The sequence below is a fragment of the Diabrotica virgifera genome, chromosome 1, assembly GCF_917563875.1.
Source record: "Diabrotica virgifera virgifera chromosome 1, PGI_DIABVI_V3a".
Classification (NCBI taxonomy): Eukaryota; Metazoa; Arthropoda; class Insecta; order Coleoptera; family Chrysomelidae; genus Diabrotica; species Diabrotica virgifera.
In genome coordinates, this window is record NC_065443.1 from 155,608,802 (window position 1) to 155,623,637 (window position 14,836).

The 14,836-nt window shown below is 32.0% G+C and overlaps 1 protein-coding gene across 1 annotated transcript in view; it reads left to right on the plus strand.

The window, feature by feature from the left end:
• LOC126878770 (SPARC) overlaps positions 1 to 14,836 on the plus strand; it is an 83,849-nt gene that overhangs the window by 36,154 nt on the left and 32,859 nt on the right. The window contains exons 2-3 of the mRNA XM_050641665.1: positions 11,729 to 11,820; positions 11,919 to 12,054. Coding sequence (XP_050497622.1) covers positions 11,749 to 11,820; positions 11,919 to 12,054 — 208 coding nt within the window. The 5' untranslated portion in view covers positions 11,729 to 11,748. The remainder of the gene's footprint in view (positions 1 to 11,728; positions 11,821 to 11,918; positions 12,055 to 14,836) is intronic.

Sequence of the window (14,836 nt, forward strand, 5' to 3'; positions counted from 1 at the left end):
GTTGGATTTTAAGCTATTTACCGTGTAATTTAAATCTAGTTATATTCAACACGTTCTTAAACTGTAGTGTTTATATAAAAAAACTCGCATAGTGCTCGAAATTTGTTATTGTCCCCTATATGGGGGACGATGTAGATCCGAAAACACTCGTAAGTGCCTCTAAAAACGATAGTTCAACTGAATTTATGGATTCGAGCATGGAAAAAAGTGGTGTCCAGTAGAATATTCAACGTTAATTCAGCTAAGTATAATTTAGAAAATATTTTTGTTTATATAGAAAAAATTAATATAACACCGAATAATAACACCGAACTTTCTCGTATTCATCCAATCTCGATAGGCCATATTTTATATAAGAAATTAGGAATTGCCAATATCCTTCAAGTAAGGGGAATTGGTAGAAATAGGATTAAGGTATCTGTAAGAAAAGGTATCTGTAAAGAAAATTTAAGAGCCTTTTTTCCGGGCCATTTATTAGAAACCAAGGGTTTAATCCGTGACATTGACACTCAATTTGACAACGTCTACTTACAAGAAAATATAGAATCCCCTTCTCGTATATTAGATATTAAACGTATGTATCGAAAAGTGAAAAAAACGGCATAGTCGAGTATGTTGCAAAACGATCTGTTATTATTTCTTTTGAAGGTAATGTACTGCCTCAATATATTATTATTAATCGTGTTTTTGTCCAGTAGAACAATTTGTAGGTAGAGTCACACAATGTTATAGGTGTTTCAAATACGGCTACATTTCAAAACAATGTAAAAGCTCTCAAAATGTGTGTATTTGTTGTGGAGTTAATAAAGAGGAAAATCACTCATGCGATAGTACAGATATTAGCTGCATTCATTGCAAGAGTAATGATCATGTTTCGGTTTCCAAAAAATGTCCTTCTTACCAAAAACAACAAAAAATTAAAAATATTATGATCAAAAATAAGATTTCTTTTATGGAGGCCAAGGAAATTAACGAAAACTCGTAATCAGAGTCTTTAGGTCAAAACAGGTTTTCAATTTTATCCAACTACGATAAAAATTTTCCAAATATTATACAAAATAAGATTTTCTCATCAGCTGCCCAATCTTCTTCCAATACAGCTACTAATTCTAATCCAACTTTTCACCAAACCTCAAATAACTACTCAGTTCCTAATAAAAAGAGAAAAGTCAATTATTCCCCTATTGTTTCTTCTAATTCTGTTCAGCCGCCTCCCATGTTTAACTTTAAATTTGGACCATCTCAACCTCTACCTGCTAATCCACCCCGTCCTGCTTCTCAAAGTGGTGAGAGGGATAATCATGATATTGCTCGAGTTGCGACTAACTTTGTAATTAGTTTTTTAAAAAATATACATTCTCTGGATGATTTGAAATCTTTAGATAACGAAATAATAAGTCAAGAAATTACTTCTGTATTGGAGGGTACAAAAAAGATTAATACATAATGTCCAGCAGTGCTTTAAATAAATTTATAACCATGCAATGGAATTGTAGATCTGCTGTCGCCAATAAAAACAGTCTAACACATTTCTTAAATGTAAATGATGTTGATGTTGCCTTTTTGAGTGAGACATGGTTTAAACCCGGTAAACAATATAATTTTAAGGGTTATAAGATAGTTCGGCGCGACCGATATGACGGTTTCGCTGGTGTGGCTATACTTATAAAATCTATACATCGTTTTGTAGAAGTTTGTATTACACAAAATTTTAATGACGATATTCTTGTCTGTGGAATCACTTTAAACTATAATAAATCTAATATTTGTTTTGCTTTAATTTATAGACCTCCAAATATTCGATCTACTTCAACAGACTGGTGTAAAATATTAGAACAATTTAAATTTCCTTGCATTATAGGTGGTGATATGAATGCGCATAACAGCTTGTGGGGTTCACTTAAAAATGATGGCATTGGCCACCAACTTATTAATGCCATTGATACACTTGATTTAGTTGTTCTTAATAATGGTAAACCAACCTGTCTGACCGGCCCGCGTGTGACGCAATCTAGTGTTGATATTACTTTATGCTCTCCTGATTTAGCAAAAGAAGTTACTTGGGATGTCTTGGATGACACATTGGGGTCGGATCATTTTGTAGTCCAAATGAATCTTTCTTGTGTTAATTTCCGGAATGAATACATTCTTTCGAAGTCCAAATGGAATGTTAATAAAGCTGATTGGACTCTGTACTCAGATCTGATTGAACAACATTTTCTTAACTACTCGGAGACCTTGTCTACCACAGAAAAATATGACTTCCTAATGGAAAGTATTAATATTGCATCTTCTCGATCCATTCCGACCTATAAACCTTTCAAAATTATTAAGCGACCATCTCCTCCTTGGTGGGATTTCGAATGCGAACAAGTTGTTTCCGAAAGAAAAGATGCTTTAAAAACATATAAAAGTAATTCTAGTGTCGATAATTATGTACGATGTCAGGAAGTAGTAGCAAGAACAAAAAAAAAATTCTAAAACAAAAAGCCAAAGAAAGTTGGAAAAACTGGTGTTCTTCCTTAAATAAAAATATATCTATTAAAAATGTTTGGAACCAAGCGAGGAAAATGCAAAAGGAAGTATACTCCAAATATTAACCATTCTAATGATGACTTGTTTGAAGAATTTTTTGATAAAATAGCTCCTTCGTCAGTGAATCCTGCTATCGAGATCCAAAATAATGCTGTAACTTCAAGTCACTTTCTTCTAAATCCATTTACACGGGAGGAACTTCACTTTGCACTAACTAATAGGTATAACACCGCTCCAGGTTACGATGATATTAAATATCCTATGCTTACAAAACTTCCGAATATTGATAAAAATGTTTTACTTGATATTTTCAATGATTTTCTTTTTAAAGATGCAGACATAGATATTCTAAGAACTTAAAATCCTTTATAAAACGTATATTTGTTAAAATCCCTATACAGGGCTACATCAAAGACAGAACTAGTTTTCAATCGGTTGACCGATCATCATCAGTGCAATCTTAGAATCTACATGCAAGCCACCAAAGTAAAAATAACAGGGTAAAAACCCTTTACAATTGATCCGTCATCGGAACATATGACTAAGATGTGAATTATAACATGGATGATTAAGATATCCAATGTTTTTCGCCCGAATTGTATCAATTGTAAAGGGTTTTTACCCTGTTATTTTTACTTTGGTGGCTTGCATGTAGATTCTAAGATTGCACTGATGATGATCGGTCAACCGATTGAAAACTAGTTCTGTCTTTGATGTAGCCCTGTATAGGGATTTTAACAAATATACCTTTTATAAAGGATTTTATGTTTTTGTAATGGTATACAGCCAACTACAGGAAATTTTTCCTCGTGGATACTAAGAACTGTTATTGTCATACCTTAAACCGGGTAAAGATCCCAATTTTGTACAATCATATAGGTCAATATCTTTGATGTCATGTATTTTGAAGACTTTAGAAAGAATTGTCAAAGTTAGATTAGAATGGTGGATAACCAACCCATAACAAATTAGCTTGCCAAAATTAATTTTCTTTTAAAAAAGTGGTTGGTTCTCTAGATGTTCTCAGTTATCTTGTGGTAGACATAAACAATAATTTTTCCAGAAACCATTACCTTTCTGCGGTTTTCATAGATGTAGAAAGTGCTTATGACAATGTTTGCCTCCCCATTTTAAAAGACAAGATGTTAAAATGATTTAACATTCCAAATCAGGTGGTCAACATGATTATTAAATTATATACAATAGAAAAATATTTTTAAGAAAATTTGATAACAAAATTGTAGGTCCAAGAAATAACAATAACGGACTTCCACAAGGCTCAGTTTTGAGCCCTTTTCTGTTTAACCTGTATACCGTTGATTTACACCAATTACGTTTTAATCATATTCCATTTAAAATAGTACAATATGCAGATGACCTTTGCATATATACTGAAAATAAGAAATTTGATACCACTATGGCTTCTCTTAAAGATATCTTTGGTGTTGTTCATGAATGGTTAACAGCAAATGGTCTTCAGATTTCCCATTTCAAGTCTGAAATTTGTGTTTTCAGTAGACACAACATACCTAAATTAAGTCACATTACCCTAGGTTCTTATCAATTTCCCCTTAAGGACTCAATCAAATATCTTGGCATGGTACTTGATAGAAAATTGACTTGGAAAATGCATATCAATTACATGTTAGACCGATGTATGAAAGGTTTAAATTTTCTAAAAATGGTCACTAGAACTTGGTGGGGAGCTAGCGTTGAAACCGCATTACTTTTCTATCGTGCCTATATCAGACCAATATTGGATTATGGATGTGTCCTGTACGGATCTGCTTGTTCACAGATATTAAACAACATAGATGTATTACAGAATTCAGCCCTACGTGTATGTCTTGGTGCTATGAAAACAACTCCAGTTAATCCTCTTCATGTAGAAGCTATTGAGCCTCATTTGAATCACAGAAGGCAGCTTCTTGCAGACAAACTTCTTTTCAAGATATCAAAAACCAACAATAGTCTATATTCGAGAATAGTAATATTAAATGAATACGATCTTACAAATAAATATTGGTTGAAGAAAAGTTCTTCACTACTGTGTATTGCGCTACAATCAAATCAAGATATCCTTAGTGTATATTATCCCAGCCCAATTCTATCTGACCTTGATGATTACAATTCATTGTTCCTGAATATCAAAATTGTAAAACCCTTATACAGTGATAATATTCACATTAATATTAACTTATTAAACTCTATACTAGCAAGCTTTGAAGAATCTGTGGCTAATATACTGATGCTTCCAAGTCCGAGGATGGTGTAGGATGTGCTTTTTATATTCCCTCCAAAAATATTAATTATTCCTACAAACTAGATAATATATTTTCTATATTTAGTGCTGAAGCTATTGCAATCTACGAAGCTTTGACGTATGTAAGTCAGTCTACAATTGATTCTGCAATAATTATATCGGACTCCCTGTCTGTTTTAAATTCCTTGGTTTTGACTATAGTACCCAAGTACCCAAGTTACTCCTCCAATTATATCATATATGCAATCAAAAAACGTTTTTGGAACTACATAAAATTAATAAAAAGATTAATTTTGTTTGGGTTAAGGCACATATCGGTCTTGAACATAATGAGCATGTTGATATGCTGGCGAAAAAAGTGCAAAAAATGGTTTGCCTAATAAACATCCTGTAAGTTTTTGTGATGCAGCCTCTTATATTAAAATGAAATACCTCACAATTTGGAATGAATGTTGGTCACATGATACTTATACCAACCCTTCTAGGTACTGTAGTATACAAAAGAAAATACCGAATAGAACGTGGTTCCAGCCATATAATTATTCAAGAAAATACATCACAACTATAACACGTCTTCGTTTTGGTCACGCCTGTTATCCCACACACCTGCATAAAATTCGTGTACTCGAAAATGATCGATGTCCAAATTGTGATAAAAAAAGTGATTTAGATAATATTTTTTTTGAATGCCAAAAATATAAGAATGAAACAAATCGATTTATTCAGCAGCTACATAGACTTAAGATACCAGCTCCGTTTAATATCCTTAGTATCTTAGCCAATGGACAAGAGAGTATGTATCATGCGTTGGTGATGTTTCTGTCAAGTACCAAAATAGTTTTGTAGTGTTAAAAGTATATATGTATGTATATAGAGAAAATATGGTGAGCAACTTAAATAGCAAGGCGGCTTTCGCATTGAGTAGGGAGCCGCGGAAGATAAAAACAAAGAAAAAACTTGCTATGGAACTTTGAGGACCTCACCGTCTTGTTTATTATTATTCTTATTTTATTATTCTTATCTTATTGTTATTGTTATTAAATTTTTGTAGATCGTTTTTGAACACACCTATGATGTTGAAAGGAGGCTATAATTAGCTTACCTTAGCTTAGTACCATCTCTTTATTTCAGTACATAAATTACCTCTCAACATAGACGAAGCAACGAAGCATTAAACCTAGGAATTTTGTGCAGTAAGATGAATCGTCATGCAACTTTTTGCATTCAATTAGAGAGAGTGTCAGGCAACTTTGTGAACTAAATTAATCTAGGGCAAAAAATTTTGTGCATAAGAAAATGCATTTTAAAAGTGCATCTCGAAGAGGTGAAAATGAAAAATTTAGAACTTGGGCAATATTGATGGAAATGAGTTGAATTCTTATAATTGGGGTTTTGGGGATCGCTGAGCACGAATTTCATATCGGCGATGGTCTCCAAAGTACCTGGTGCCCACGGTGGAACTCGTCGCCTAGAGTTTTACGTTATAATCATTAAAAATCAGTCAATATCCATTACTCGGGGGGTTTTTGGGGTCGCCGGCCACGAATTTAGTGTTGGCGATGGTCTCCAAGATACCTGGTGCCCAGGGTGGAACTCAGCGCCTGGAGTTTTATGTTATAATCATTCAAAATCAGTCAATAACCATTACTCTGAGGGTTTTGGGGGTCGCTGAACAAGAGTTTCATGTGGTCGATGGTCTCCAAGATACCTGGTGCCCAGGGTGGAGCTCGTCGTCTGGAGTATTATGTTATAATTATTCCAAATCATTTAAATCCATTACGCGGGGGGTCTTGGGGGTCGCTGAGCACGAATTTCATGACGGCAATGGTCTCCTTTGTACCTGGTGCCCAGGGTGGAACTCGTCGCCTGGAGTTTTATTTTATAATCATTCAAAATCAGTCCATAACCATTACTCTGCGGATTTTGTGGGTAGCTGAACAATAATTTCATGTGTTCGATGGTCTCCAAGGTACCTGGTGCCCAAAGTGGAACTCGTCGTCTGGAGTTTTATGTTATAATTATTACAAATCATTTAAAACCATTACTCGGGGAGTTTTGGGGGTCGCTGAACATGAATTTCATGACAGTGATGGTCTCCAAGGTACCTGGTGTCCAGGGTGGAACTCCTCGCCCGGAGTTTTATGGTATAATCATACAAAATCAGTCAATAACCATTACTATGAAGATTTTAGGGGTCGCTGGGCACCAATTTCATGTTGGCAATGGTTTTAAGGTAGGTATACAATAATCTAAAAAATACGTGTTAAATTAAATGTTAGTGCACGTATTCATAATCAATTTATTTGTATAATACCGGGTGTCCACTTATATTTTCCCCCATTTTAACTACCTATAACTTCTAAACGGCTCAACATAGAAATATGCGGTTTTCGCTGAAATGTATTATTTTAGTAAAAGTTTTGTCTGAATGGATTGAATTTTTTATATCGCTTTCAAGTACGAAAACAAAAATGGCGGATTTTTGAAAAAAACGTTGTTGACTTTTTTTTAATGGAACACCCAGTATATTTTTTGTAAATTGAAAGAAAGGTCATTTACCTATCCAGCGATATAAAGTTTTTTTAAAATCGGTTGTCAAATCACTGAGTAATTAATTTTTAAAATGAGAGGTGCAACATGGATATCACATACCTAAATAACATAACTAAGCAAATAACATAAAATTGATATTATGTTATGTGATTTCCACATTGCATCTCTCATTTTAAAAATTATTTGCTCAGTCATTTGACAACCGATTTTAAAAAATTTTATATCACTAGATAGGTAAATGACCGTTTTTTCAAGATTTCAGGTAAATGACCATTTTTTATATCGCTTTTAAATAAAAAATGGCGGATTTTTGAAAAAAAAACATTGTTGACTTTTTTTATTAAAACACCCAGTATATTTTTTTGTAACTTGAAAAAATGGTCATTTATCTATCCAGAGGTATAAAATGTTTTAAAATTTTTTTAAAATCGGTTGTCAAATAAGTGAGCCATTATTTTTTAAAATGAGAGATGCAATGTGGAAATCACATAACATAATATCAATTTGCTTAGTTATGTTATTTAGGTAATTAAAAATTTTAAAAGAACAGAACTACATAAAAGTGTAGCTTGGAGGTATTTACATATACACTATGCTTTGTTTTTAAACCAGGAGCAGTAAATAAAAAGACAGTTTCACACCCAAGAAAGTCAATAGAAAAATCACCATATACATCTTCTTTTATGGTTGATCATATCGGCCTTCGACGGTAATCCATCAACATTATATTATACTAATATGTCGATAAAGAGTTCTAAAAACCACTGTTTTTTATATAAAAGCAGACTAGAAATCTAAAAATTAAAAAAATACCGCAAAAAACACAAAAAATCGATGATATAACTTAATTACCTTTGAAATGCCAATTATGTCAAAATTTCATAAATATCATTAGTGTCAAAATTTAACGACAACTGCATTAAAAGCGAAAACATTTTAAAATAATTTTTAAATAGGTAATTTTTTAGGATATAATATAAAAGTGTTTTAAGAAAAATTATTAATGAAAAATATATTTAGCGACCCCCAAAACACCGAAGTAATTGATATTGACTGATTTTGAATGAATATAACATAAAACTGTAGGCGACGAGTTCCACCCTATGCACCAGGTACTTTGGAGACTATCGCCGACATGAAATTCGTACTCAGAGACCCCAAAAACCCCCGAGTAATGGTTATTGACTGGTTTTGAATGGTTACAACATAAAACTCCAGGCGACGAGTTTCACCCTGGGCACCAGGTAACTTAGAGACCATCGCCGGCATGAAATTCGTACTAAGCGACCCCCAAATCCCCCAGATTATTGGTTTTTCACTGATTTTGAATAATTATGACATAAAACTCCAGGCGACGAGTTGCACCCTGGGAACCAGGTACCTTGGAGACCACCGCCAACATTAAATTGTGTTTAGCGACTCCAAAAACCCCCCGAGTAATAGTTATTGACTGATTTTGAATGGTTATAACATAAAACGCTAGGTAACGAGTTCCAAACCTTGGCACCAGGTACCTTGGGCACCATCGCCGACATGAAATTCGTACTCAGGGACCCTCAAAACCACCAGGGTAATAGTTTTTGACTAATTTTGAATAATTATAACTATAAACTCCTGGCGACGAGTTCCAATTTAGGCAACAGGTATCTTGGAGACCATCGCCGACATTAAATTCGTGGTCAGCGACCCCAAAAACCGCCGTATAATGGATATTGACTGATTTTTAATTAATATAACATAAAACTCCAGGCGACGAGTTCCACGTACCTTGGAGACCATCGCCGACATGAAATTCGTACTCAGCGACCCCCAAAACCCCCAGTGTAATAGTTTCTGGCTGATTTTGGATAATTATAACTAAAAACTCTAGGCGACGAGTTCCACCCTGGGCACCAGGTATCTTGGATGTCATCGCCAACATTAAATTCGTGGCCGGCGACCCCAAAAACCCACCCGACTAATGGATATTGACTGATTTTTAATGATTATAACGTAAAACTCTAGGCGACGAGTTCCATCGTGGGTGCCAGGTACCTTAGAGACCATCGCCGATATGAAATTCGTGCTCAGCGATCCCCAAAACCCCCAATTATAAAAATTAAGCTCATTTCCATCAATATTGCCCAAGTTCTAAATTTTTCATTTTCACCTCTCCGAGATGCACTTTTAAAATGCATTTTCTTATGCACAAAGTTTTTTGCCCTAGGTGAATTTAGTTCACAAAGTTGCCTGACACTCTCTCTAATCGAATGCAAAAAGTTGCATGACGATTCATCTTACTGCACAAAATTCCTAGGTTTTGGGCTTTTTAGTGCTTCGTTACTTCGTCTAACAGCTATTGAACTAATTTTTCTTCGTTATTGATATTTTATGGACATACGGTCTTTAAATATTTAATCTTCTTGATATAGTAGTCATGTTGTGACTGGCTGATTGACATAAAGTCCATGCCATAACAAACAAAAAGAATACTTTAATAAAATATAAAAGATAATACATACAATATTTACAAATTGTATTATACAAAAATTATTAGGAAATGTTTTGCTATTTCGTAGCCTAGAATAAAATTTAACACTTATCTATCTTTGGTCGATCGTGTCCTCCGTACCTACTTTAGGATTTCATTAGATATTCTGTCCTCTTCTGGTGAGTTTCTATTTTTAAAATGGGTAATAATATCAAAATGGTATCTAATATATTGAATACAGCCTAAATTCCTTGATATATTAAATTTTTTGAATTTATTTTCATACAAATATAATATTTATATATTACCTATAGGTATATATAAAAATATTAAAATATAGAATTAGCATACCTCATATATTTTTGCTTTTTAAACACGACTTTTATAAGATTTTATCTTTGCATATCCTGCCAGAATATCAGCGTATATTATGAGGATGGTATATACTGATAGACTCTTCCGGTATTTTTTGTACAGGGTCATATTTATGTCTACTTTTTGACCTAAAAATATTTTGATATGTATTTAAAATATTCAAGGACACCGAATTCATCATGAAATCAATGGTAAATACAGAAAAACACGTCAAATACTGCATACAATCTTCTACAATCATATTCCATAGGTTTTATAGTCATTACTGTATGTGTTGTATTTACCACATGTTATTGTTCCCACATATGAAGCAACAAGAAATCTCCTGACTTCTTAGATAGGGCGCATTTCATTTCAATTCAAGCTACCATAAGTGTCTTCCTAACGAGAGGTGAAACCTCGAAACACGTCTTGGATATTGTATGGAGCTCGAATTAAAAAGAAGTGCAGACTAATTTTATATTTATTTATATATTTATTTATACAGGGTGTCCCGAAAAGATTGGTCATAAATTATACCACACATTCTGGAGTCAAAAATAGTTCGATTGAACCTAACTTACCTTAGTATAAATATGCTCATAAAAAAGTTACAGCCCTTTGAAGTTACAAAATGAAAATCGATTTTTTTCAATATATCGAAAACTATCAGAGATTTTTTATTGAAAATGGACATGTATCATTCTTATAAGATGAACAGCTTAAAAAAATTATAGTGAAATTTGTCCACCCCATAAAAATTTTATGGGGCTTTTGTTCCCTTAAACCCCCCCCAAACTTTTGTGTACGTTCCAATTAATTCATTATTGTGATACCATTAGTTAAACTCAACGTTTTTAAAACTTTTTTGCTTTTTATTATTTTTTCGATGTTTTATGTTTTATGTTTTAAAACTTTTTTGCCCCTTAATCTTTTTTTTTAATAAGTCTCCTTTTACCGAGATTTTGCTTCTTTTTCAAAATATACCTAAAAATGTAAATTATAAATAAATTTTCAGATTATAACAGGTCTCTATAATGGTACTTAACCATATATACAAATATGTGGTGGATTCGACGAATATTCAAAATATCTCGATAAACACTGGCTTATCGAAGAAGTACTGAGAGGCAAAAAAGTTTTAAAAACATTGTGTTTAACTAATGGTGCCACAATAATAATTTAGTTGGAACGTACACAAAAGTTTGGGGGGGTTTTAGGGAACAAAACCTCCACAAAATATTTATGGGGTGCACAAATTTCACTTTAATCTTTTTTTAAGATGGTGCTGCCATAAGAATGCCACATGTCCATTTTCAATAAACAATCTTTAAGAGTTTTCGATATATGAAAAAAATCGATTTTCATTTTGTAACTTCAAAGGACTGTAACTTTTTTTGTGTGCAATATTGTATATAGATAAGTAAGGTTCAATCAACCTATTTTTGATCCCAGAATCTGTGGTATAATTTATGACCAATCTTTTCGGGAAACGCTGTATATTTATTTATTTATTTATATATTTATTTATTTATTTATTTATTTTGTTCCAGATTGAAATTCAGCAGATAAAATGAAGCTGTGCCACTTAGGATTAATTTTTCTCATTGTCTTTCTAGTCACTGACATTGCTGCTGAGAAAGTAGTAAGTTTTTTTTAATTACTTAATATAGTACTAGCATTGTATAACAAGACCTGTGTAAATAAACAATGGTACTAGATAAAATGTTATTTATTCTTTAGGTAAAACGCAAAAAGACCAGAAGGAAGCCAATACACATTGAATCTTTTGATTCTAAAAATGATATACAATCTGAAGAAGCTATTCCAATAGCTCCACCAGGTGATGAGGATATCGACAATCGGGTTCCATTAGTGGGTATGTAATTTATAATATGTAACAATTTAAATTTGTCACCCCATTTTGTTTGATAAAATCAAAATTCACATAGCTATACTATCATTCAACAGCATCCAATTTTGAAAAAGTTCTGAAACTATTTCCTTGTGACATATTTAACAAATATATTTTTTAAATAGGATTAAACTACACTTAATTGTAATGAAAATTATATTTCATTATTTTGTTTTTACATTTCGATCTCCCATCCAGAAATAGATTAAAAAAAATTGAAACTAAATCTTATTAAATGATAATATGGTTCTGAAGCTATTTTATGAATAAGTCACAATTTTTCTTAAAAGTAAGTTTATTTTATCTACTCTATGTCATATTATGTATAAGTTGTTAGTTTGTGAAAACTGTCATTATAGATAGCAGTGCGTGAAGGGTTTAAAGTGTGCGTGAAGTAACAATGTATTTTAAATGGGATTTATTTTTCGCACTGTTTTTTGGCACACTTTCATATAATCAAATATCCTTAATGTTCGCGTTGTCATAGTGATGACATGAGGAGCAATAAATTACAACAAAAGTTTTGACAGTTTTGTGATTTGAAAGAAGTTAGAATTTTTAAATGTCAAAGTTCTAAAAATTGTAGATTAGAAATGAATTCCAGTGACGAAGTGTTACAGTTTTTTATTTGTTTATCGTAGATAAAATATTGTATGAAACTGTGCGTGAAGTACTTTTTGAGAACTTACGCGATGTATAGCACTCTCTCCGCTGTTGCTCGTGCTCTAAACATCGTGTGCGTTCGCAAAAAGCATACTTCACGAACTGTTTCATAAATAACTATTGTCGGTTCGATTTTCACTTCGAAAATCGTTCCCAAAATACATAACATTAATACATTGTTGATTTATTATACATATAAATACTATTTTTATTAATGTTTTGTATTTTGAGAAAGATTTCTGAAGAAGAAATCGAAAAGTCAAAATAAATTTATTTTAAATTAAAATTGTGGCTTATTCCCGATAAAAATAGCACATTTTATTATGAAATAATGTTAACCTATAACATAGGATATTATCAATCCTTTGATTATTTTTAATTTATTTTTTTGAAAGCGATTTCCGATTTCGATATCTAAAGGTCGAATCAAAATAATAAAATTATATTTTCATTATAATGAGTTTCTATCCCAGTTGTCTATCCCATTTAAAAAATATCTAGTTGCAATTTTGTTTATATGCCTTGTATTATTTCTTTCATTTTTCCGTTATTTGAGCATACTTTAAATATACTTTCCGTTCAATTCACAGTAGAAATTTGAAAATAAACTACAAAATAATATGACACAGTTTTGCTGGCAATGGATAAAGATGAATTACATAGATACACTTTTATCAGCTGCAACTGACAATACAATGGCTTTGAAAGTAAATACAAAAAAGCGTAAACTCTTTGGGGGGTATGCCGGTGGTCTGTGGGAATATTTTTAAAAATTGGGGTTAAAATTGTGAGTTTTGGGGCACTTTTCACACACACTTTTGAGTGCCATAAAGACATTCAAAATTTCTCGTTATTAAAGTATGTACCTATTTTTATTTGTGTAGCAACGAAAAATCAGCCAATTTTTTTTAAATTTTGCATAGATTTTAATATGGATAGCTTTGAATTTGAATATGAAGAATTTGAAATTATTGATTAAAATATTGATTATGATCTAGGCGAAGTGCGTACGTGGAGTCTGTTTTTATATTATTGAAAGCCCCTTTGGGTTATAATTTGCATATTATATCTATACGTTTGTTAAAGGTTCTAACCACTTCTACATACCAGTGGCGTGCTGGAACTTTTCAAGCGGCCCGGTGATCTTATAGAAAAGTGGCCTCCCATCCTCATTTTACCTTCTATTATCAGGATGTTTTATTCGGTATTTAAAAAAACAAAAAAAAAAAAACAAAAATATACATTTTTTTTAATCAAACATAAAACTTTGAATTCAATGATTTTTTTCTTAAGTTGCTATATTTTTTCATTTAAGAATAATAAATCTGACAAATAATAATTATTGACATGTATGACAATATTGTACCTATGCAGTAAGACAGAAACCATAATTTCCTAAATAACAATAATATGAATTTGATGTAATTAAGGTACACCTACAAGTAAAATAAAATTGAGAATTTTTCAATTATGTATTAAGTTGCATTTTAGTAAATCAATTATACAAGAGAGTACAAATACAAGTACAGTGTAAATACTTTAATTTAACATATTTAAAATGTTAATACAACGCAATAATCTAAATATTCTTTTGCAATTATGTTATAAAATAATTACTTAACTCTCGATCAATAATTTCCGCATTAAAATAGATTTTTGAGCAAATTCGTCGATTATTTCATCATTTTTAAGCTCATACCATTAGCATAAAAGTGATTTTGTGTTAAAGTACTTTTTAACCGATTTTTTATGTATTTTAATGTTGAAAAGTTTTTTTCGCAAGATACTTGTGTCACTGAAAGAGTTAATAAATGCTTTACATTATACTATTTAAATTTGGATAAGCACACTGATATAAGTTGTACTTATGCAAAACAGCGTAACAGCAAGCTTTACACTTTTTAGTACCACACGGAGGTGAGGTTCTCACGATATCAACATTGTCATTTGTTACTTCATGTTCATTATCACTTGGATTAATAATATCATCCTCCATATTTTCTGTAGGCTGAACATATTCATCATTAAGTCCATCTTCTATAATCTCAATATTTTGCAAAATCCTATTTTTAATACAATCCGT